Below are 25,594 nucleotides of genomic sequence, written 5' to 3'. Positions count from 1 at the left end.
ACACACACACACACACACACACACACACACACATACACACAATGAGAGGCTTTCTTTCTGATCAATTTACATTTAACTACCACATGGCAATCACCTTTCTGAGGCTGGCACCTTCCTCAGCAGTCACTGTCTGAAGCAAACCTCTGATTCTTCCTTTCTCCTTTCCATTTCCTAGCTCTCAGGTGTGCTTGGTGTTTGCTGAGTAAATTAAAAGCAGGAATGCACGATGCTTCACCTCTTTTCAGATGGGAGGCAAAAGGAGCCCACCCACAGCTACAGGATTATCAGCGCCATCAGGGAGCAGAGTCATTTTTGTGGAGGCCCCAGTGAGTGTGATTGTTCAAAGCAGGACACTGATAGATGAGACAGCTGACATTTTGGACTAAACTGAGAGTCATTGTAGGAGATAACAAAGTGTGGAGCTGGATGAACACAGCAGGCCAAGCAGCATCTCAGGAGTACAAAAGCTGATGTTTCGGGCCTAGACCCTTCATCAGACAGGGAGATGGGGAGAGGGAACTGGAATAAATAGGGAGAGAGGGGGAGGCGGACCAAAGATGGAGAGAAAACAAGATAGGTAGAGAGGAGAGTATAGGTGGGGAGGTAGGGAGGGGATAGGTCAGTCCAGGGAAGACGGACAGGTCAAGGAGGCGGGATGAGGGGGTAGGTAGGAATTGGAGGTGCAGCTTGGGGTGGGAGGAAGGGATGGGTGAGAGGAAGAACAGGTTAGGGAAGCAGAGACAGGCTGGGCTGGTTTTAGGATGCAGTGGGGGGAGGGGACGAGCTGGGCTGGTTTTGTGATGCAGTGGGGGGAGGGGAAGAACTGGGCTGGTTTTGGGATGCAGTAGGGGAAGGGGAGATTTTGAAGCTTGTGAAGTCCATGTTGATACCATTGGGCTGCAGGGTTCCCAAGCGGAATATGAGTTGCTGTTCCTGCAACCTTCGGGTGGCATCACTGTGGCACTGCAGGAGGCCCATGATGGACATGTCATCTGAGGAATGGGAGGGGGAGTTGAAATAGTTCGTGACTGGGAGATGCAGTTGTTTGTTGCGAACTGAGCTTCACAAGCTTCAAAATCTCCCCTTCCCCTACTGCAACCCAAAACCAGCCCAGTTCTTCCCCTCCCCCCACTGCATCACAAAACCAGCCCAGCCTGTCTCTGCTTCCCTAACCTGTTCTTCCTCTCACCCATCCCTTCCTCCCACCTCAAGCTGCACCTCCATTTCCTACCTACCACCTCATCCAGCCTCCTTGACCTGTCCATCTTCCCTGGACTGACCTATCTCCTCCCTACCTCCCCACCTATACTCTCCTCTCTACCTATCTTGTTTTCTCTCCATCTTCGGTCCGCCTTCCCCTTCTCCCTATTTATTCCAGTTCCCTCACCCCATCCCCCTCTCTGATGAAGGGTCTAGGCCCGAAACGTCAGCTTTTGCGCTCCTGAGATGCTGCTTGGCCTGCTGTGTTCATCCAGCTCCACACTTTGTTATCCTGGATTCTCCAGCATCTGCAGTTCCCATTATCACTGATACAACTTCATTGTAGGAGATTGCTTTTAACCCTCTGAATGCCAGGAGTGGGTTCCTTCTCCTCCTCCCCCTCTGAATATACTATCCAAACCCATGACCTCTATCACCTAAGAGAACAAGGACGGCAAATGCACAATGCCTGGATCAAAATCCTGGAACACTTTCCACATTCTCAGTGTACCTACACTGCACACGTTCAGCAGTTAAAAGAAGGCAGTTCGCCACTACCTTTTCGATGGCAATTAGGAATGGGCAATAAATGCACCCGGATCAGTGCAGTTTTCATAGTTCACAGATATGGCCAATAGCACTGTGAGGTGGTCAATGACATTGTATACTAAGTCAGGCTAAGAGTCATACTCTTCTCTTTGCTACTTCACACTCACTCTATCTCTGCTACTGCACCTACTTCCCAACCAGGCTCATGCTCTGCCACTCTCACTACTGCCTTTAACATCCTCAATCAGGCACTCTCTTCCCCTCAAGCTCCCATAGCCCTAACCCTGTAAGGCTTCTGCGGTGTCTATTCAATCATCCTAGACACCTCACTATCTTTACACCACCTGCACCAGTACTAACAGCTGTACCACCCACTTCCATCTCACTCAATCCCTCCTTTTCTCTCATTCCGGAGAAGACAGCCCAAAGTAGAGCAGAAAGGAAGCAGAAGGCTGCCTAACATCAGGCTTCTCACCTGTTATTAGACAATCTTGTGCATTTGAGGAAGAGACAGCCGAAGCCCCAGAGGAAATATCAGTGAAGCTGCCTCCTGCACCTACCTCCAGCGCAGATACTGATACTTCAGTGGGAAATCACACTTAAAATGTTTTGGAGCACAAACTAGTGAGCACCTCACTGTGACAGACTTATTTTGCATTAAATTGTTTGAATCTCTGAACTTCCCAATGTAATTGTGCCAGGATGATGCCTAACTTCATGTCCATACAGGATGTACGTTGAATCAATGTCTGGGTCAAGAATCTGCAGCAGCATGCGTAAGCAAGTTCAACACAGTCTATATAGGGCTGGGGTAAAAGATCCACATTCCTTTTGGTCTCCATGATCAAAACTGATGATGTGAATGAAGTGGTCAGCAATGTCTGAGGTGGGGAGGTGTATAGAACAAAGCAAGCCAATGCCTTAGAATGGGTTAGAGGCTATTGCTGATCTGTGGGGTAATGTTGTTGCCATCATATTTGCCTTCATACTGGCAGCTATCAGGTTGAGACACTTATTGTGCCCTGTGTGGTTGTAGCTATTATTTTTCCCCATTGTGTAGATTCAATTTCCAGCACGATGAAAGGCAGCAGTGAACCAGCTTCAGTTAAAGGCTTCCAGCCTCTGTCTCCACGTGATGGGGAGGCTTCAAACATCCATATCCCCGAATTGGCAATCCTTCCAGTGAGCCCAGGTCCCCACCCAAACCATCTACATGAGCCTGCACTTATCCAGTTTACTCCCTGCCCCTGCAATTCCTTGGCATACCATACCATATTCCTCCCTTGAAGCCAAGCTGTTTCGGACTATGGAGGAGCACCTTCATGTATGATCCCCTTCATATTGATGCTTTATCATATCCCTCACCCCCTTACAAACTGTCATCACCCCTTCCACCCAACTTACAGTTCCCATCCCTAGAGATAGATCCCAGTGTCTTTCTTATGGCAGCAACCTCCCTACCTTGTCCACACACACCCACACACACACACAGAAGCCTTTTCCCCTATAGAATGACCATGATCCATGTGGCCTAACTGGACAGTACCAGATGAGAAGTGCCCAAATGCCTGGCTGATGGCTGTACATCTCCCCAGCTGCGGTGGCCCTAGCAGCCAGACTGGTGACTGTGGAGCTACAGAACCTACTGTTACCAAGTTCCTGGACTGCAGATGAATGGATGACCCCTGTATAAAAAGAGCCCAGGTGGCTGTTTGACTGAGGCCAATCTCCTGGATTGGTATCAGAGGCTGCCTTTGGCTTACCAGGGCCCTGCTGACTGACAAATGCCTCTGTGGACTCCGGTGACACAAATTCCCCTGGGATGTTGACGCATGGCTGCCTGCCTGCTGCACATGTGGCGTGTTTGCTGCATAAGCTGCTAGCACATGATGCATTTGCGTGATTGACGTGACACACTGATATACAGCAAATTATCGGCTTCATTGGCTGACCAGCAAGGCAAGCTACCTTGTAGTCTGACAGTGCTTATTGGCGAGGCAAGGCAAAGCAGCAATTGCGCAAGCATGCAGGCGAGGGTTAAGTAAGTAAGCAGGCAACCCTGAGATGCAGCCTCATATATTCTGTGAGCTGGGTGCCATCCCTGCATGCAATGTATTGTTGGAGCAGTCTTTCGATGCTAGTTGCTGGTGCGCCCTGCAATGCAGCTCTGTGCTCCCGAAGCTTCTTGCAAGTGGATCACAGAGGTGCCGTGACGATCCAGACAAGTTGGCAAATTTTGGATGCCAATGTGCATGGACGAGGAGTGCATGTGCCTGATGCCCATGGATTGTGCCCTGAGATGCTGTTTTATGCCGAGCAACATGCAGGCTCTGTGCAGCCAGCAGTGGGGTTAGTTCACCAGATATCCACTCTGGCTTCCATGTCGAGCATTCTCAACATCTAGTTTGGCCAGTGTGTTTGGTAAGATAGGAAGCTATGCCTTGATGAGAGATACAGTGCTGTCAATAGGGTGGATAACAAGCAAGTTGCCACTGCTTTGCAAGAAACTTGCCCCAGTGGCTGACAAACGCATACAAAATGCAGCGCACAGCTCCCGGTGCTAAGACAGGCCTTGCTGACCACTCATGTAATTCAGCCAGAAATCTCATCACAGCCCATGCTGTTTAGGCCTTCTATATTTGAAGCAAATCTGCTGCAATCGATAGGTCAGGCCTGTGGGCTTGCTCATCTTCCAGATCCTAGCTTTAATTTTGGCTGCAAAGCCAGCTTTCAAATTGGCTCAAGACAATGGACCCCTCCTCCAAACACCCCCCAAAAGTAGTCACAGGGAACAAAGAAGCCCAAGAACGGAATTTCAAATATCTGACATTGAAAATTGTTGGGGGTAATGAGGGGTCAGAAGGGCTCAGGATTTCCTCTGGGCCCACAGGAAAGCAAATAACAAAACAAAAGATTACTTGCCTCCCATGAAGAACATTATGGAGGTCTTATCATTCAAAAACATCCCTGGCTCTGAACCAGAAGCTTTGGGTTCAAATCCCACTTAAGGAATTGATGACCACAGAAGGTATGTTCACAATGCAGCCAAACAGGTTATCAACCTGCAAGACATTTCAATGCATTCATGGCAAGTAATAAGTGGGGAGAGCCTTCTGTTAGCCATGTTGGGAGTGTGTTTTTAGCTCATCGCCACTGAAATAACTCCACAGAGGCCGGTATCCCATCGCCAAATCACCCTTTATTTACACATGAAGAGACTTTGACACTGATTCAGCTTCCTCAGAGCCAGCTTTCAGAGTGAACACCCTGACACTACTGTTTATATCTATCAGCTAGAGATCCCTCATTGGACCAGATTAACAGCCCCAGTCAGGGAGCTCATATTCTATGAGGTTCACCTGGGTGACCTTGTTACAATCACTACAGAAGGTCATTTCTTATGAAATAGAGTCTCAGAGCTGCACAGCACAGACACCGACCCTTTGGTCCAACTTGTGAACCCTGGCCAGATACCCTAAATCAATCTAGTCCCATTTGTCAGCATTTGGTCCATACTCCTCTAAACACTCCTGTTCATATACCCATCCAGATGCTTTTTAAATGTTGTAATTGTACCAGCCTCCACCACATCCTCGGGCAGTTCATTCCACACATACACACCACCCTTTGTGTCTATTTGTCTATTTACCCTATTCATACTCCTTGTGATTTTATAAATCTCTATAAGGTCACCCCTCAGTCTCTGACAGTCCAGGGAAAATACCCTCAGTCTATTCAGTCTCTTCCCATTGTTCCAACCCTCCAACCCTGGCAACATCCAACAGCTATATCCTTTAACGACAGGCTAGTGATGTATAGAAACAGACACAAGTGCTTTGCCTCGCTGTCTCAAAAGACAGTCAGGTCTCAGACTTTCCTGTGTCTAAGTCACAGGCTCTGGGTCTGGCCTGGTAGAGAATTCAAAATGCTACCCCCTCCTTACCCTCAGGTCGATATTGCAGTTGAGTCGCGATAATGCAAATCATAGCCCCAAATCACACATTGAGCAAGGTCACCTGATCAAAAGGAGCCACTGAAAATTCAACCCAGTAGGAGTGGATGGGTAATGGGAAAGGTGCTGCGGCAGTTCTAACTCTGCAATGCAACAGAGTGAAAATTGGCGTTAACGCATTCAAACCCGAAGCAGAAACTGGTCAATCATCAAAAGATGATGGAGGTGAAAGAATGACTTGTTTATTGTCTTTATGAACAAAATACCCAGATGCAGCTGAAGCCAGCTTCTGGTTCATTTTAATCTTGAGGGAAAGCAGCTTTTAATTACAGGTAATGGTGATGAATACAGAACTGGCTGCTTCTGTAAATATGGGAAAGGATACTGTACCTGTCATTTAAATTGCATTCTGAATAACCTGTTTTACTCTGTTGATGTTTCTCCACATCATGTGCACAGTAAACAGACCTCAGCTGATCAAATATATTTATGTACACAGTCTGCTTCTTTTCCTGAAATTCTCACCTGCGCACTATGTATTCTGCCAAACTTCAGCCTCCGTGTTCACATTTTAATTACAATTCCGCACCAAATTGACAGGGCAGAATGCAGTATTCATGAGGTAAAAATGAAAGATGATGCAACAGTTAAGCCAGTAGAGGCTGTTCCAGTTAATTGGCCACTTTACCTTGTACTGAACATTACAGGTGAAAGTGATTTGTTTCTCGACAATGTTCAAGGGCAGAATTACAAAAAAAAATCATATTCTAAAAAAGTAACCAAAAGGAAATGAAATAAACAGAAAAATATACTGGAACATAAACAAATTATTTATTTACCAAGCAAATGCAAATCACCAAGCCAAGCAATCACCTCCTCACTTCGAGTCATAGAGACATACAGCACAGAAACAGACGCTACGGCCCAACTCGTCCACGCTGACCCAATATCTCAGATAAATCTAGTCCCATTTGCCAGCATTTGGCACACATCCCTCTAAACTTTTCCTATTCACATACCCATCCAGATGCCTTTTAACTGTTGCAAATGTACCAGCCTCCACCACTTCCTCTGGCGCCTCATTCCATACACGTACCACCCTCAGCGTGAAAATGTTGCCCCTCAGGTCCCTTTAAAATCTTTCCACTCTCACCTTAAGCCTATGCCCTCTAGTTTTGGCCTCCCCCACCCTGGGGAAGAAACCTGGTCTATTCACCATATCTATGTCCCTCAGCACTTTATAACCCTCTATAAGGTCGTCCCTCAGCCTCCAATGCTCCAGGGAAAATAGCCCCAGTCTACTCAGTCTCTCCCCATAGTTCAAATCCTCCAACCCTGACAATATCCTCGTGAATCTTTTCTGAACCCTTTCAAGTTTCACAACATCCTTCCTATAGCAGGGAGACCAGAATGGTGCACAATATTCTAAAAGTGGTCTAACCAATGTCCTGTATAGCCCAAACATGACCTCCCAACTCCTATACTCAATGCAGTGGCCAATAAAGGCAAGTGTACCAAACACCTTCTTCACTATCCTATCTACCTGTAACTCCACTTTCAAGGAACCATGAGCCTGCACTCCAAGGTGTTATTGTTCAGCAGCACTCCCCAGGACCTGACCATTAAGTGTATAAATCCTGCCCTGATTTGCCTTTCCAAAATGCAGCACCTCACATTTATCTAAATTAAATTCCATCTGCCACTCTTCAGCCCACTGTCCCATCTGATCAAGATCCTGTTGTACTCTAAGGTAACCTTCTTCACTATCCACTACACCTTCCATTTTGGTGTCATCTGAAAACCATACCTTCTACGTTCACATCTAAATCAGTTACATAAATGACCAAAAGCAGTGAACAGAGCACCGATCCTTGTTGCACACTGCTGGTCACAGGCCTCCAGTCCGAAAAGCAACCCTCCACCACCACCTTCTGTCTTCTACCTTTGAGCCAGTTCTGAATCCAAATTGCTTCTTCTCCCGCTATTCTGTATGTTCTAACCTAGCTAACCAGTCTACAATGAGGAACCTTGTTGAATGCCTCACTGGAAGTCCATATAGCTCACATCCAATGCTCTTCCCTCATCAATCCTCTTTGTTACTTCTTCAAAAAAACCTCAATTAAGTTAGTGAGACACAATTTCCCAAGCATAAAGCCATGTTCACTGTCCCTAATCAGTCCTTGCCTTTCCAAATACATGTAAATCCTGTCCCTCAGGATTCCATCCAATGACTTTCCCACCAGTGATGTCAGGCTCAGTGGTCTACAGTTTCCTGGTTTTCCCTTACCACCTTCCTTAAATAGTGGCACTATGTCTGCCAACCTCCAGTCTTCTGGCACCTCACCTGTGGCTACCACTGGTACAAATATTTCAGCAAGGAGCCCAGCAATTACTTCCCTAGGTTTCCAGAGTTCTAGGGTACACCTGATCAGGTCTCAGGGATTTATCCACCTTTATGTGTTTTAAACTATCCAGCACCACCTCCTCTGTAATTTGGACATTTTTCAAGAAGTCATTATTTATTTCCCCACATTCTATATCTTCTGTCTCCTACTCCACAGTAAGCACTGATGCAAAATACTCGTTTAATATCTCTCCCGTCTCCTGCAATTCCACACATAGGTGGTCTTGCTGCTCTTTAAGAGGACCTATTCTCTCCCAGTTACTCTTTTGTCCTTAATGTATTTGTAGAATCCCTTTGAATTCTCTTTAACCCTATTTGTCGAGGCTATCACATGTCCTCTTATTCCTCTCCTGATTTCCCTCTTAAGTACATTCCTACTGCCTTTGGGATTCACTCGATCTCTACTGTCTATAGCTGACATGTGCTTCCTTCTTTCTCTTGACTAGAACCTCAATTTCTCTAGTTATCCAGCATTCCCTTCACTTACCAGCCTTGTCCTTCACTCTAACAGGAACACACTGTCTCTGGAGTCTCATTACCTCATTTTTGAAGGCTTCCCATTTTCCAGCCATCCCTTTACCTGCGAACATCCCCGCCCCTAATCAATTTTTGAAAGTTCTTGCCTAATACCATCAAAACTGACGTTCCTCCAATTTAGAACTTCAACTTTTAGATCCAGTCTGTCCTTCTCTATCACTATTTTAAAACTAATAGAATTATGATTACTGGTCCCAAAGTGCTCCCCTACAGACACACCCCAGTCACTTGTCCTGTGATAATGGGAACTGCAGATGCTGGACAATCCAAGATAATAAAATGTGAGGCTGGATGAACACAGCAGGCCCAGCAGCATCTCAGGAGCACAAAAGCTGACGTTTCGGGCCTAGACCCTTCATCAGAGGCTCTGATGAAGGGTCTAGGCCCGAAACGTCAGCTGTTGTGCTCCTGAGATGCTGCTGGGCCTGCTGTGTTCATCCAGCCTCACATTTTATTATCCCAGTCACTTGTCCTGCCTTATTTCCCGAGAGAAGGTCAAGTTTTGCACCTTCTCTATTAGATACATCCATATACTGAAACAGAAAATGTTCTTGTGCACACTTAACTTCCTTTCCATCCAAGCCCTTAACACTGACAGCTCCAGTCTATGTTTGGAAAGTTAAAATTCCCTACCATAACCACTTTATTATTCTCATAGATAACTGAGACCTCCTTACAAATTTGCTTCTCAATTTCCTGCTGACTATTGGAGGGGTCTATAGTACAATCCCAATAAGGTGATCATCCCTTTCTTATTTCTCAGTTCACCCAAATAACTTCCCAGGACATATTCCTAGTTTAAGACGATTCATTCCAGGGGGCACTCCTCCATAATCATGGCAGACGGGTTTGTCATGAGAAACTTGTTAATGACTTCTCGTGTTTTCTATCCTTAATGCAAAAGATGTCTGCTGGTGGATATTTTTCATCAATACTGTTCCATATTTCCAAGATGGAAGGCAGGCAGCAGGTAGGTTCAACGGGTTATCAAGGTGTGGGGAAGTGAGGGGCAGCACGAATAATTTCAACCAGCCGGTGAGTTTCCATCAGTTGGCAGATGTGTGGGCGAGTGATGTCTATGAGCAAAGGAAGGTGAGGAGTGGTATTGAGCAGAGTGTTCAGTTATATAATTTAGATAAGTGTAAGGTATTGCATTTTGGTAGGTCAAACCAGGGCAGGACATACACAGTCATAGGTAGTGCCCTGGGGAGTGTGTTATAGATCAAAAAGAGATCTAGGGGGACAGGTTCATAGCTCCTTGAAAGTGGAGTCACAGGTAGACAGGGTGGCGAAGGTGGCTGTCGGAATGTTTGGTGGACGTTACAAGGCTGAAGGGTAATCTTATAGAGGTCTATCAACTCATGAGAGGTATAGATAAGGTAGATAGCCAACAGCTTTTCCCCACGGTAGGGGAGTCTAAAACTAGATGGCATGGGTTTGAGGTAAGAGATATAAAAGGATCCAGAGAAGCAATTTTTCACACAGATGGTAGTGAAGATTTGGAACTAGCTGCCAGAGGTAGTGGTTTGCTATTTAAGAAACATTTGGACAGGTACATGGATGGGATAGGTATGGAGGGATATGGACCAATTGCACGCAAATGGGACTAGAATAACTGTGAGAAGTGGGCAGCATGGACAGGTTGGGTCGAAGGGCTTTTTTCTGAGCTGCAAATCTCTATGGCTCTATAACATACATTCTTGCATTCAGTTGGGTATTGACAAGATTTGTGCGTGACGACCTTTGCCAGGTCAATCAATGAGTGAAACAAACCAACTTCAAGTTCTGACGCCAAATTTTGCCACTTCACTCATGCTTCGTGGAGGCTAAAGCAAAAATGGTGTATCGTCCACAAGCCAGGTAGCAAAAGATGAAGGGAACTGGACCAGGTTTTAGTTCCACTTCTTCAACTGGGGCCTTGAACCAGCAACGTCTGAGTTCTGAGGCACAAATGCTCCAAATGGAGGCAACAAATGCCTCACTCACTTCACACTGTAACCAAGAGGATTAAGGATGAGATATAGTTGGTATTCTTCCTTCTCTCTTACCCATGCCCCAAAGGAGATGAATTTGAGGGTGCTTTTTTATTTTCTCCTTTGCTTTTCCGTTCTGGGCATAAAAGCTGTTGACAGCTAAACTTTAAGGAAGGTCACCTCCGGCTTTCAGTATCTGGCTGTCAATACAGATGGCATGGAGAATGGAAACATTATGCTCATTAAGTAGGCAGCTGCTGTTTGGAGGCTTTTGTTAAGCCTTTGCTGATCTCTGAAGTGTGCTCTAGTTAAAAATGGGATGGTTACTGCATGATCTGATGGGATGGCAGCTCACTATGTAAGTTAAAAATGAGGCTGTAGCTTCCTGATTCAAAAAGGCTTAAGCTCTGGAAAGAAACTGTTAAAAAAAAAATGCCTTGGCTTTCCGAACACACTTGGATTGATGCAGTAAACATTGTTTAGTAACTTAAAATTCAAAGTCGGATTCAAAGCTCTGCCTCTGTTGTTAATTGGGTCAGAGGAACATGGGCTAAAGCAAGGGTAACTGGATTGGAAAATCGCCAACTCAATTCAACTGTCCTGTTTTGTTCTACCCACAGGGCAGGTCTGAACTCAAGTCTCACACGAGTTACTTGAGTCACTTGCAAGAGAAGATGTCCTGATTATTTAACTATGGGACAAAATAACAAATGATAACTTGCATTTACATAAAGCATTTCATGCAGTCAGACATCCCAAGATACTTCATAGCAATGTAAACAAAAGCTGGTCACTGAGCCACGTAATATTAAGAGGTAAAGGATGGAGAAATTACTAAGTAACTTAAAGGTGGAGTAAGAGACAAACATAGAGGATAAGTGGGGGGTAATTTTGGAGCTGAAGGCTTCAGCAGCTGGAGGCATGGCCGCCAACATGTAGCGATGGAAACTGGGAATGCACAAGAGTCTAGATTTCAAACATTGTAGCGATCTCAGACGGTTTTAGGGCCAGAGGAGGTACAAAGACAAGAAGGGGCCAAAGGGTGACACTATGGAGGGATCTGAAAATAAGGATGGAAATTACGAAATCAAGGCACTGTCAGATCATGAGCCCATGTGGTGAACTGAGGGCTGTAGAGAAAGAACGAGAAAGTGGAAATCATCCATGATCTGGCTGAATGGAAGAGCAGGCTTGAGGCATCAATTGGCCTACAAATGCTCCTATTGTTAATGCAGGTACAGTAAGGAAGTGGACTCTCTCAACAAAGCAAATAGAACACTGAACTATAAAACTAAAACAGATCAAGAAAGCCACTTAACTGGTCAGATCCCAATTTGAACACTGTGCCATGTTTTTCTCAAATTTATACTGTTACAGGATGTGAGCATCACTTACAAGGTCAGAATTTATTACCTATCCTCGAGGCCTTTGAGAAGATAGTGATGAACCACTTTCTTTAACTGTTGCGGTGCTTCAGTGAACGTAGAATCTGGCTTCAGCTGCCAATATATGGTAGGCCACACAGAAATGTTTTCTTTCAAAGGAGACTGCTGCTGATTACTCAAGGCAATTCGTCTCACCCAAGAACTGCCAAAGTAAAACAGCCTCTGTTTCTTTAAATGGCCAAAGTAATCAGATTCACCAGTGAACAAGTTACAGTAAGGATCAAATTAACTGGTTCAGTGGTAATGTTGCTAGCTGAGTAATCCTGAGGCCCAGCCTAATGCTCTGGGGTCACGGATTCAAATAGCATCACAGCAGCGGCTGGAATTTAAGTTTGGTTGATAAATCTGAAATTGAAACTCAGTCATAATAACCGAGAAATTACTACTGATTGCCATAAAAATCCACCTGGCTCATTGATGTCTATTAAGAAATGGAAATCTGCTGTCCTGACCCTGTCTGCTTACATGCGACAAAAACTCTTAAGTGCCCCTCTACCAAGCACTCAGTTCAAGGGCAGTTAGGGATAGATAACAAATGCTGGCTTTGCCCACATCCCATCAGAGAATAAATGATGGACTTTCAGGTTACCATACTGTAATAGCAGGATAGTGTGAGAGAGTGAGTTTTCACTGCTTCCCTTCCCTATTGCTATAAAAGTGCTTACAGCCTGAATCTTAGGCAACTCTTCAGGGCAAATTCAGTCTGTTGTCACAGGTATTAACAGTGTCCCACTGCCAATAATGAAAAAAAAGAGCAAAGGGAGTGCGATTGATTGGATTGCTCCTTGTAAGAGCCAGAAGAGACTCGATAGGTTGAATGGCCTCAGTCTCTGCTGAACTGTTCTATGATTTCTGACCAGGAGCTTGCCACACTGGGTTCCTGCTGCTTGAGTTTGCAAGCCTGATAAATAGTGAGTACGAAGTGACAATGGCTGGATTCGCCCCAAGACTGAGTTCATTCTTTTTCCTCAGAAAAACAAAGCAGCTTTTTATAAAAAGTGTCCCTCCCAGTTTGAATACATTACATGGAGATTCTGATTTCGAATATAAAGTCACACTGACATCTCCACCAGGTCATCCTTGGGGAGAATCAGTTTTTGAAAGAGTGTCGATGTGCCTGCTTTGAAATTAAAATTTAGGCATTTTTAAAAAAAATTGAGAGGCCTTAAATTAGGAGCCAAGACTAATCGTATAGGACACGGCTGCATTTCACCCTTACAGGTCGCAGCTGTGGCTCAGTGGATTCTGGCAGCAGCTCAGTGGGGGTGGCCCAGTGGTTAGCACTGCTGCCTCACAGCATCAGGGATCTGGGTTCAATCTCACCCTTGGGTGACTGTCTGTGTGGAGTTTGCACATTCTCCCTGTGTCTGTGTGGGTCTTCCCCCACAAATCCAAACATTTGTAGGTTAGGTGGATTGGCTGCACTGTAGTGCGTAGGCTCAGTGGGTTAGCTAAGAGAAATGCAGGGTTATAGGGAGGGTCAGGGTGGGATGCTCTTCAGTGGCTCAATGTGGACTTGATGGGCTGAATAGCCTGCTTCCATATTGTAATGGTTCTATTCTTGCCTTTGAATCGGAACATTGTAGATTCATGTCCTTTTTCACCTGAACCTATCAGTATATCTTTCTATTCTTTCTCCCTCCTGCATGAAACCAGTTTCTCTTTAACAGGCTTCTTTGCCTATTTATATCATTTGTGTAGTATTTTCAAAATGTGGGTGTGATTAAATTGTTTTTTATTTCCCCTGTGCTCCTTCTGACAAGTTATTTCTAAGAAAATCTTTAAAGGAACCAATTAGAAAGCAGCTAAACTGGGTGGACTGGCCATCTTGTTGGTTGTGCACTTAACCTGCTTAACTGGTAAAGCAACGAGATATCCCGAACCCTTCGATAGTGCAAATTTAAGATTCTCATTCCGGACGCTGAAATCATTTTCCAAGTGAAGCAAAAAAGCAAAGAGAACACAAAAACACAGCAAACTAAAATGTAACTGAGCCCAAAGATAGAGATTGTTCTGACATCACTTGCTTGTCACTACCAGGCTTGTGGATTTTAACTGTATTGATGTATCTGTCATGAGCAGCACCTAATATAACTCAGCTGTTGGTACCACAATTGTCCAATATGAATCAGTTTGAGGACAAAAAAAAGACAAAAAATAAAATAGACCTACGTTACGTAACCAGGTGGTTATCAGAGTATTTCGTTGAATCAATGAATCCCTATGTTATTATTCCTACTAATGTTACATGAATGCTCAAGATATGACCCTTGCTGAGTCCAAGGAAACATATGCTGCATTAGCAATCATCTACTTGCCATCTAATCAATGATCCTCAAACACAGCCAAAGAACTTACCAGTTCCAGGCTCCGTGGAGCTGGAGGCACACAGATGCTCGTTACCTGAAAAACACACACAAAAAAAGCAATGGTCTGATCATTTGGAAATCAATTAATAATGAGATTTAGCTGGTAAGCTCATTCTGCTTATTACAACAATTCCATGTATCATTTTGTCTCAGATCCCGAACATGAACAGAGCCATAGGAAATATTACACCCCCAAGTTAGCATTATGGAGAATTGACTCTGTCCTTACAGTTGGTTCCTTATTAGGTCAGTACATGGGGAATTCTTGGGAAGAAATGAACAGCCTGGTTTTGAGACACAAACTTAAAACATCATTTGCTGCTCATTTCCTTTACTCTTTGCTAGAATATAGTCCCATGGGCGACAGGCAGCCTCCAGAAGCTAAGTGAGTCCAGGCTGTACACATTGACAGACTGCACTGCCAAGGCCATGCCAGCCAAGTTTCATCCCGTCCTGACCCAATGTGAGCAGGAACAGGAATCCTGGCTCACCACCCCTCATTAATCCATGACACCAACTGTAATCACAAGTCCTGTGACAACAAAGTCCTGAGTGGATTTGAAATAAGGATCAGAATTTTAAAATGGCAGCATCAATTAACCAGGAATCAGTACATGTCAGTGAGCACAAGGGTAAACAGGGGAATGGAATTTGTGGCAAAGTTAGGGATGACATCAAGTTCATGGAGGATAGAATGTGGGAGGCCTGCCAGAAGTGCATTGAAATAGTCAGGTCTAAACATGAGAGAGGCCTAAATGAGGGTTACAGTAGCAGATGGGTTGAGACAGGGGCGATGTTGGGGAATATCGGGTGGTAAAAGACAGTCTTCGTAATGACACAAATGTGAGATTGGAGCTCATTTCAGGGTCAAATGTGACATCATTCAATTACAATTGCTACTGCGTGTGGCGGGCATACACGAACCAATGCAAATTGCCTGCCATACATGATGGGTGGTACAACTGGAACCAATTGTGTTGTGGCAATAGAATGACTCCTGAAATTGTCAGAGATAGTAAGAACTGCTGATGCTGGAGTCAGAGATAACACAGTGTACAGCTGGAGGAACACAGCAGGCCAGGCAGCATCAAAGGAGCAGGAAAGCTGACGTTTTCAGTCGGGACCCTTCTTTTCTGAAGAAGGGTCCCAACCCGAAACGTCAACTTTCCTGCTCCTCTGATGCTGCCTGGCTTGCTGTGTTCCTCATGAAATTGTTAACCATTTGAACAAGAGTCTGAACTTGCCCTATGATCTGATGCTGCCTAAAATCAGGAGAGTTTTTAACCTGAGATATACAGGGATTGACACATTAGGTGAATCAGGCTTCCTGGTTCTGCTGAGTCTCCATTCACGTGGACCCAGCCATTGCCACTAAATGGGTGCAGCTCACACACCTAGTACTGCCATTCTTCGGGAAAGCTTGCCATGTACAAGCCTCGGGTGTTTCTCTTTTCACCCGCACCTCCCCACCCTGCCGACCTTCTACCAACGATCATCAGTGTGGTGTGGAATGTGAAGCCATGCTTTCTGGGAACAAGGTTGAGAGATGCACCCAGCAGACCCACCAAGGAACAAGGTGTTTGTCATGGAACAACCCCTTGGTGCAACCAAGCTTTTGGAGAGAATGAACAGTCAATCATCTCCTACAGCACGTTACGTGTGAAGGGAGCTGTCATTGCCATCTTAAAATTCCGAACAGTAGAGCAGGCCTGGGAGGACAAAAGGCCTACTTCTGCTCCTAGTAGATAAGTCCATACATAAAACAAAGTATTATACCAGCTACATAAGGACAGATTAGGTCAGATGACCAAATGTTCAGTCAAACATGTCAGTCCTAAGGGATGCCACAAAGGAGGAAATTGAGGTAGAAAGGATGAGAGATTGAGGGAGGAAATTCCACAGCTTGGGGTCTAGGCAACTGAAGGCATGGCCACCAAAGGAGGAACAATTAAAATTAGAATGCTGAAGAGGCAAGAATCAGTGGAGTGCAGATATCTCCAAGGGCTATGACTGGAGGAGATTCTAGAAGTGAGGAGGAGCAAGCCATGGAAGAATTGGAAAACAAGGATGAAAATTTTAAAACGAAGACACTGTATGACTGGAACCCAATATGGATCAGTCAGCACAGGGGAAATGGGGGAATGGGGCTTGGTGTGTCGATTTGAGTTGACACTGCAGCAGATGTTTGGCTAGTCTCATGTGTACAGAGGGCAAAATGTGGAAGACCAGCCAAGAGTGTATTGAAGTCGTTACAGTCTGGAAGTGGAAAAATGCATGATTGGGGGTTTCAGCAATAAGCTGGATGGGGTAATATTACAGAGGTGGTGCAAGTATGTCAATAGCTATGGTCTGAGAATAAAACACCTGCCTGGAAATGTCTGGGAGTGACGTTATCGTGGGAATGTTTAATGCAACTAGATCAAATTCCTCTCTGTTCAAAAGAGAATAATCATTTAACATGGGTTGATGCCACTTGGCATCAGCAACAGCTAATAATCAAGTCTGCCCTTGTACCACAGTTGAAAGCGGTACCACCATGGGAAATCCATCGTCAACTTATCTGACCACAACCTTCAACTGGACGAGATCAAAGTTCTCAGCTGAGGACCCAATTTCTGCCCCACCGCCAAAATGGGCGCCATTGGTCTCAGGGCAGACACAGAGGAATTCATCAGGTGAATGAGGCGCTGGGAATTCTTCCAAGCTGTCAGCAGCAAGCCCAATGAAACAACCAACGAACTGGCAAGGGAGAGTGGGGAAAGAAGGAGTCGAATTGGATCCCTCCGGAGGGCCGTTGTCCGGGGCTTGACAGGTATGATCAAGCCATCAGAGAATGTGTGAACGCCAGATTTATCAGCCACACCCACAAGTTAGTGCAAAACATGACCCAGGCACAACACAACACCATCTGTGCTCTCAAGACCAATCACAACATTGTCATCAAACCAGCAGACAAAGGAGGAGTCATTGTCAGACAGAATTGAATGGATTACTGCAAGTAAGTGTACTGACAGCTGAACAACCAGGAACACTACAGATAACTACCTACCGATCTGACCAAAGAACACACCCGCCAACCGAACAGACTGATCAAGACTTTTGATCCAGTCCTTCACAGTACCCTGTGCACTCTCATCCCATATACTTCTTGCATAGGGGACTTCTGCTGCCTTCCAAAGATACACAAAGCTAACTCACCTGGATGTCCCATCGTATCAGGCAATGGGACCCCATGTGAGAACCTCTCTGGCTATGTCGAGGGCATCTTGAAACCACTGAACAGGGAACCCACGGCTTCTGTCATGACATGACAGATTTCTTACAGAAACTCAGCACTTATGGACCAGTTGAACCAGGAACATTCCTTGTCAGAATAGACGCTTCAGCACTTTACACCGGCATCCCCTATGACGACAGCATCGCCACAACACGCAACACGCCTCAGTACGCAATACCACCAACTGCCAATTTCCAGATGCCATCCTACAACTCATCCGCTTCATCCTCAACCACAATGTCTTCACCTTCAACAACCAGTTCTTCATCCAGACACATGGAACAGCCATGCTCCCCAATATGCCAACATGCACAGGTTTGAACAAGAAGTTTCAGCCCACAATCAGGCTTACCATGGACTGCTCTTCAGAATCAGTTTCACTCTTGGATGCACACATCTCTATCAAAGACAGACACCTCGGTACCTCACTCTACCACAAACCCACAGATAACCTCACAATGCTGCACTTCTCTAGCTTCCACCCTAAACTTATTAAAACAGCCATCCCCTACAGACAAGCCCTTACATCTACACAGAATCTGTTGAGATGAGGAGGACCACGACAGACACCTGAAGTATTGAAGAATGCCTTCATAGGAACAGGATACAATGCTCAAATCATCGACTGCCAGTTCCACAGTGCCACAGCGATAAACTGTAATAACCTCCTCAGAAGACAGACATGGGATATGCCCAATAGGGTACCCTTCGTCGTCCAGTACTTCCTGGGAGCAGAGAAGCTAAGCCATGTTCTTCGCAGCCTTCAACACATTATCGATGACGATAAGCACCTTGCCAAGATCTTCCCCAACGCCTCCACTTCTCACCTTCAAATAACCACCAAACCTTAAACAGCCCATTGTTCGCAACAAACTACCTAGTCATCAGGACAACATCGACCGCAACATCACAATCTGTCACGGTAACCTCTGTAAGACATGTCAGATCATCAACACGGACACTTACCATCACACATGGGGACACGACCCAACACGTACACAGCAGATACTCATGTGACTCAGCCAACGTTGTCTATCTCATACGCTGCAGGTAAGGATGCCCTGAGGCATATTGGTTAAACCATGCAGATGCTATGACAATGGATGAATGGACGCCATGCAAAAACTGCCAGACAGGGATATTCCCTCCCAGTGGAGCAGCACTTCAGCGGTCAAGGGCAATCAGCCTCGGATCTTCAGGTAAGCATCCTCCAAGGTGCACTTTGGGATACACAAGAACGCAGAGTTGCCGAGCAGAGGCCGATAGCCAAGTTTGGCACACATGAGGATGCCCTCAATCAGGATCTTGGGTTCATGTCGCACTACAGGTGACCCCACCACACTACACACTCTCTCTCACACTCACATACACACATGTAAATCTATGGGGTGAGCTTGTATTTACAGATACATTCTATTGCGTTCAAAAAGCACACAATTTATAGACAGTCAGTCATTGTGGTGTTTTATAAATTCCTACTTTTGAAATAAAACCAGTCTGACTCCAAACCAAAACACAAACAGATTCTGAACAAGGCCTCACACCTGACATGCATTGTCTGACCTAAAATGTCACCTCTTCTTAATACTGATAAAACCTTTTGAAGGAAATTGGGGATTTATAGCTACATATTCATCAATTAAAACATTCCAACTAATTAAAGATTTAACAGTATCTTAAGGCTTGTTTACTATATCCTCCGAAGTGGTGTGACCCTTTATAACAAAGTGGGAAACTGGATGAACACAGCAGGCCAAGCAGCATCTCAGGAGCACAAAAGCTGACGTTTTGGGCCTAGACCCTTCATCAGAGAGGGGGATGGGGTGAGGGTTCTGAAATAAATAGGGAGAGAGGGGGAAGCGGACCGAAGATGGATAGAGGAGAAGATAGGTGGAGAGGAGAGTATAGGTGGGGAGGGGATAGGTCAGTCCAGGGAGGACAGACAGGTCAAAGAGGCGGGATGAGGTTGGTAGGTGGGAAATGGAGGTGCGGCTAGAGGTGGGAGGAGGGGATAGGTGAGAGGAAGAACAGGTTAGGGAGGCGGGGACGAGCTGGGCTGGTTTTGGGATGCAGTGGGGGAGGGGGAGATTTTGAAGCTGGTGAAGTCCACGTTGATACCATTGGGCTGCAGGGTTCCCAAGCGGAATATGAGTTGCTGTTCCTGCAACCTTCGGGTGGCATCATTGTGGCACTGCAGGAGGCCCATGATGGACATGTCATCTAAAGAATGGGAGGGGGAGTGGAAATGGTTCATGACTGGGAGGTGCAGTTGTTTAATGCGAACTGAGCGGAGGTGTTCTGCAAAGCGGTCCCCAAGCCTCCGCTTGGTTTCCCCAATGTAGAGGTAGCCACACCGGGTACAATGGATACAGTATACCACATTGGCGGATGTGCAGGTGAACCTCTGCTTGATATGGAAAGTCATCCTGGGGCCTGGGATAGGGGTGAGGGAGGAGGTGTGGGGGCAAGTGTAGCACTTCCTGCGGTTGCAGGAGAAGGTGCCGGGTGTGGTGGGGTTGGAGGGCAGTGTAGAGCGAATAAGGGAGGCATGGAGAGAGTGGTCTCTCCGGAAGGCAGACAAGGGTGGGGATGGAAAATGTCTTGGGTGGTGGTGTTGGATTGTAGATGGCGGAAGTGCCGGAGGATGATGCATTGTATCCGGAGGTTGGTGGGGTGGTGTGTGAGAACGAGGGGTATCCTCTTTGGGCGGTTGTGGCAGGGGCGGGGTGTGAGGGATGTGTTGCGGGAAATGCGGGAAACGCGGTCAAGGGCATTCTCGACCACTGCGGGGGGAAAGTTGCGGTCCTTGAAGAACTTGGACATCTGGGATGTGCGGGAGTGGAATGCCTCATCCTGGGAGCAGATGCGGCAGAGGCGGAGGAATTGGGAATAGGGGTTGGAATTTTTGCAGGAGGGTGTGTGGGAGGAAGTGAATTCTAGGTAGCTGTGGGATTCGGTGGGCTTGAAATGGACATCAGTTACAAGCTGGTTGCCTGAGATGGAGACTGAGAGGTCCAGGAAGGTGAGGGATGTGTTGGAGATGGCCCAGGTGAACTTGAGGTTGGGGTGGAAGGTGTTGGTGAAGTGGATGAACTGTTCGAGCTCCTCTGGGGAGCAAGAGGCGGCGCCGATACAGTCATTAATGTAACGGAGGAAGAGGTGGAGTTTGGGGCCTGTGTAGGTGCGGAAGAGGGACTGTTCCACGTAACCTACAAAGAGGCAGCCATAGCTAGGGCCCATGCGGGTGCCCATGGCCACCCCCTTTGTCTGTAGGAAGTGGGATAAAACGAAAGAGAAGTTGTTGAGGGTGAGGACGAGTTTGGCTGGGCGGATGAGGGCATCGGTGGAGAGGGACTGTTCGGGCCTGCGGGACAGGAAGAAGTGGAGGGCTTTGAGGCCATCTGCATGTGGAATACAGGTGTATAGGGACTGGACGTCCATGGTGAAAATGAGGTGTTGGGGGCCAGGGAATTGGAAGTTCTGGAGGAGGTGGAGGGCGTGGGTGGTGTCACGGACGTAGGTAGGGAGTTCCTGGACCAAAGGGGAGAAAATGGAGTCCAGATAGGTGGAGATGAGGTTCACCTGGGCCATCTCCAACACATCGCCTTCCACCCCAACCTCAAGTTCACCTGGGCCATCTCCAACACATCCTTCACCTTCCTGGACCTCTCAGTCTCCATCTCAGGCAACCAGCTTGTAACTGATGTCCATTTCAAGCCCACCGACTCCCACAGCTACCTAGAATACACCTCCTTCCACCCACCCTCCTGCAAAAATTCCATCCCCTATTCCCAATTCCTCCGCCTCCACCGCATCTGCTCCCAGGATGAGGCATTCCACTCCCGCACATCCCAGATGTCCAAGTTCTTCAAGGACCGCAACTTTACCCCCCACAGTGGTCGAGAACGCCCTTGACCGCATCTCCTGCAACACATGCCTCACACCCCGCCCCCGCCACAACCGCCCGAAGAAGATCCCCCTCGTTCTCACACACAACCCTACCAACCTCCGGATACAACGCATCATCCTCCGACACTTCCGCCATCTACAATCCGACCCCACCACCCAAGACATTTTTCCATCCCCACCCTTGTCTGCTTTCCGGAGAGACCACTCTCTCCGTGACTCCCTTGTTCGCTCCACACTGCCCTCCAACCCCACCACACCCGGCACCTTCCCCTGCAACCGCAGGAAATGCTACACTTGCCCCCACACCTCCTCCCTCACCCCTATCCCAGGCCCCAAGATGACATTCCATGTTAAGCAGAGGTTCACCTGCACCTCTGCCAATGTGGTATACTGTATCCATTGTACCCGGTGTGGCTTCCTCTACATTGGAGAAATCAAGCGGAGGCTTGGGGACCGCTTTGCAGAACACCTCCGCTCGGTTCGCAATAAACAACTGCACCTCCCAGTCGCAAACCATTTCAACTCCCCCTCCCATTCTTTAGATGACATGTCCATCATGGGCCTCCTGCAGTGCCACAATGATGCCACCCGAAGGTTGCAGGAACAGCAACTCATATTCCGCTTGGGAACCCTGCAGCCCAATGGTATCAATGTGGACTTCACCAGCTTCAAAATCTCCCCTTCCCCCACCGCATCCCAAAACCAGCACAGTTCGTCCCCTCCCCCCACTGCATCACACAACCAGCCCAGCTCTTCCCCTCCACCCACTGCATCCCAAAACCAGCCCAGCCTGTCTCTGCTTCCCTAACCTGTTCTTCCTCTCACCCATCCCTTCCTCCCACCCCAAGCCGCACCTCCATTTCCTACCTACGAACCTCATCCCACCTCCTTGACCGGTCCGTCTTCCCTGGACTGACCTATCCCCTCCCTACCTCCCCACCTATACTCTCTTCTCCACCTATCTTCTTTTCTCTCCATCTTCTGTCTGCCTCCCCCTCTCTCCCTATTTATTCCAGAACCCTCACCCCATCCCCTTCTCTGATGAAGGGTCTAGGCCCGAAACGTCAGCTTCTGTGCTCCTGAGATGCTGCTTGGCCGGCTGTGTTCATCCAGCTTCACACTTTATTATCTTGGATTCTCCAGCATCTGCAGTTCCCATTATCTCTGATACAACATTCAATTCAATTTGGCATGTTTACTCTAAAATCAATGACTCGGGCATGATGGATCTCAAATATGTTTCTTCTTTTGGGCTATCAGTACTTTAATTTAATTCAATAGCTGCTGAGAAGTTTGATAGAATAAACCTTCCGGTTGCCATCCACTTTAACTCACCCTCCCACGCCCCTGGAGACATGTCCATCCTTGGCCTCCTCCATTGTTAGAGTTACAACATAAACTTGAGAAACTACGCCTGATATTTCGCATTGAGAGCTTACAGTCCAATGACTTGAATATTGACTTCACCAGCTTCAAAAGCTCTCCACCCCAACCTGTCCATCTTCCAACTCACCTATCCGTTCCACCCTTTCCACTGACCAACCACACTAACCCCCTGCCTGCATCCACCCCACAACCCCGTTATTTGCTTCTGGATTCCCCTCCCCTTCTCAGTCCTGAAAAAGGGTTTCGGCCTGAAAAGTTGACTTTCCTGCTCCTCGGATGCTCCTCAGCTATGCTTTTCTAGCTCCACATTTATTGATTCTAGCTTCCAGCATCTGCAGTCCTTCCTGTCTCCAAGTGACAGAATAAACTCTTGTCTTCTGTTTATAGAACTTCGTGCATCCATCTACATGGCTTTAATAAAACAGGAAGTAAACCCAGACAGAGAGCTCTTTTCGCTTCGGTGTGTTATGTCTGACTATCTCCACCTGACTTGGCCTTCTTATCATCATTGGAAAGAAGCCCCTAAAAAGCTCCTGTCCAGGTCGCCTTTGTTACCTCCAGACTTGAATAATGTAACGGATTATTATGCATCTTCTACCTTCCAAAAACTTCAATTCATTCCAAACTCTGCTGCTGTATCCTAACTGATGCAGACTCTTGTTCACCCAGGAGTGTGCCTACTGACCTAAAATTCCTATCTTTGTTTTCAAATCAATCCATAGCCTCACTCTCCCTGTCTCTATAATGTCCTCCAGATGCATAAGCCTTCAGGATATCTATGCTCCTCTAATTTTGTCCTCTATTGCTTCCCCAATTTGAATTGTTCCACCACTGGTGGATAACAATAGCAGAAGTGGATAACAAGGCCTGATGTGTAGGGACTGGGGTAAGGACACTGGAGAAGATGCCTCAGGTCCTAAAATTATTGAACTCGATATTGAGTCCAGAAGGCTCCAGGGTCCCCAAGCGGAAAATGAGGTGTTGTCTTTCCAGCTTGCCCTGAGCTTTATCGCAGCACTACAGAAAGCCTAAGACAGAAACGCTGGCCAGGGAACAGGGTGGTATGTTGAAGTTATCTTACCCCCAGCCCTCACACACCAGGCCTTGTTATCAAATGGTCTGCTATCACGCACAACCCATTGTTAGTCGCCATTAGTAGCTATTCAGTCTCCTGGGCTGACCATTATCCACTCCTTTGTAATTCCAACTGTTCTTCTTTCTCTTTGGGCTCTATCTCCACCTATTGTTTACTCGTTACCCCCTCCCGCCACCCTGTTTTCTGCATATAAAACAACTTTTTCCTAGCTACCATCAATTCTGAGGAAGGTTTAGTGGATCTGAAACATTAACTCCGATTTCTCTCCACATATGCTGTGAGATCTGCTGAGCCTTTCCAGGTTTTTCTGTTTTTGTTGCTGATTTCCAGCATCCATAGTTCTTTCAGTTTTCCCATGATTACTGGGAGTAGGCAACAATGGGGAATGAAAATGAGACCACTGTCAGATCAACCCTAATCATAGGGTAGAGTGGGCGGCAGAGATACGGAGAGAGGGCAATGGCCTACTCCTCCTCCTATGTTTGCTTGTGTGTTTGCCCCTTCACTCTTGTGCCCCCACAAACATTGTGCTTTGTTTAATTCTGTCCTTTGAGTTGTACCAAACATGTTTCCTCGGAACGTAAACCTCTCCAAAAACTAACAGTGAAATTAATTACAATACATTTGTAAATTAAAGGGTACTCCCTGTCCAGGCCCTGAAACTTTTAACTTCTTATGTAAAGTAAGATCTTAGTCAGTGGAAGGAATGAAAATCAATATTCCAGATTTGAACCATTAAGTGCAGTTTGCGATTGCTAACAGGTACAGAGATGCACGTCTGTGATTTATAAAGCAGCAATTTCACTTGAGCTGTGTCACGACAGCAGGACTCAACAGAAGCTAGAGATTAATCAGTGCCTAAACCAATTTCAATTTATTCTAATCCTTAATCATTTATAAAGGAAATGGTTCAAGACTTTCTCCCCCAAAGCAAAAAATAAGCCCATTAACCTTTTTTAACTCACTTGCCAGTGGATGGTTTGGTAATAGGGTTATAAATATGCCAGTGACAAAACAGCTGAATGGTTTATTTTCAAGGATGTTTTGTTCTCTTTTACATCTATTCCTGGTACTATTGCTGCTCATCTTAAATGTCACTCACACTGACTTTCACCATGCGGGGTGGCTTCAAGTTTATTGAAAAATCACTATGCAGTCATATAACTGCAAATTTCCATCTCTGCTGCATGTTACTTTTTAAAAATTCATTCATGGGATGTGGGCATCACTGGCTTGGCAGTGTTTATTTCCCATCCTTAATTGCCCTAGAGAAGGCAGTGGTGAGCTGACTTCTTGAACTGTTGTAGTTCATTGGGTATAGGGGCACTTAGTGCTCCTGGGCAGGGAGTTCCAGGATTTTGACCCATTGAATGTGATAGAACAGTGAATATATTTCCTTCCACAAAAACGAAGTTGCTGGAAAAGCTCAGCAGGTCTGGCAGCACGTATGAAGAAAAAAAATCTGAGTTAACGTTTCAGGTCTGGTGATCCTTCCTC

The 25,594-nt window shown here is 46.3% G+C and overlaps 1 protein-coding gene across 5 annotated transcripts in view; it reads right to left on the bottom strand.

Moving 5' to 3' along the window:
- LOC125448205 (tensin-2-like) overlaps nt 1-25,594 on the bottom strand; it is a 265,005-nt gene that overhangs the window by 98,688 nt on the left and 140,723 nt on the right. For all 5 annotated transcript variants that reach the window (XM_059643467.1, XM_059643469.1, XM_059643468.1 and 2 more), the window contains exon 4: nt 14,419-14,463. In XM_059643467.1, the coding sequence (XP_059499450.1) occupies nt 14,419-14,463 (45 nt within the window). The remainder of the gene's footprint in view (nt 1-14,418; nt 14,464-25,594) is intronic.

Source organism: Stegostoma tigrinum, chromosome X (genome assembly GCF_030684315.1).
Source record: "Stegostoma tigrinum isolate sSteTig4 chromosome X, sSteTig4.hap1, whole genome shotgun sequence".
In the NCBI taxonomy this organism is placed as follows: Eukaryota; Metazoa; Chordata; class Chondrichthyes; order Orectolobiformes; family Stegostomatidae; genus Stegostoma; species Stegostoma tigrinum.
Note: the sequence above shows the minus strand (reverse complement) of the source record. Positions and strands in the feature narration are given on the sequence as shown.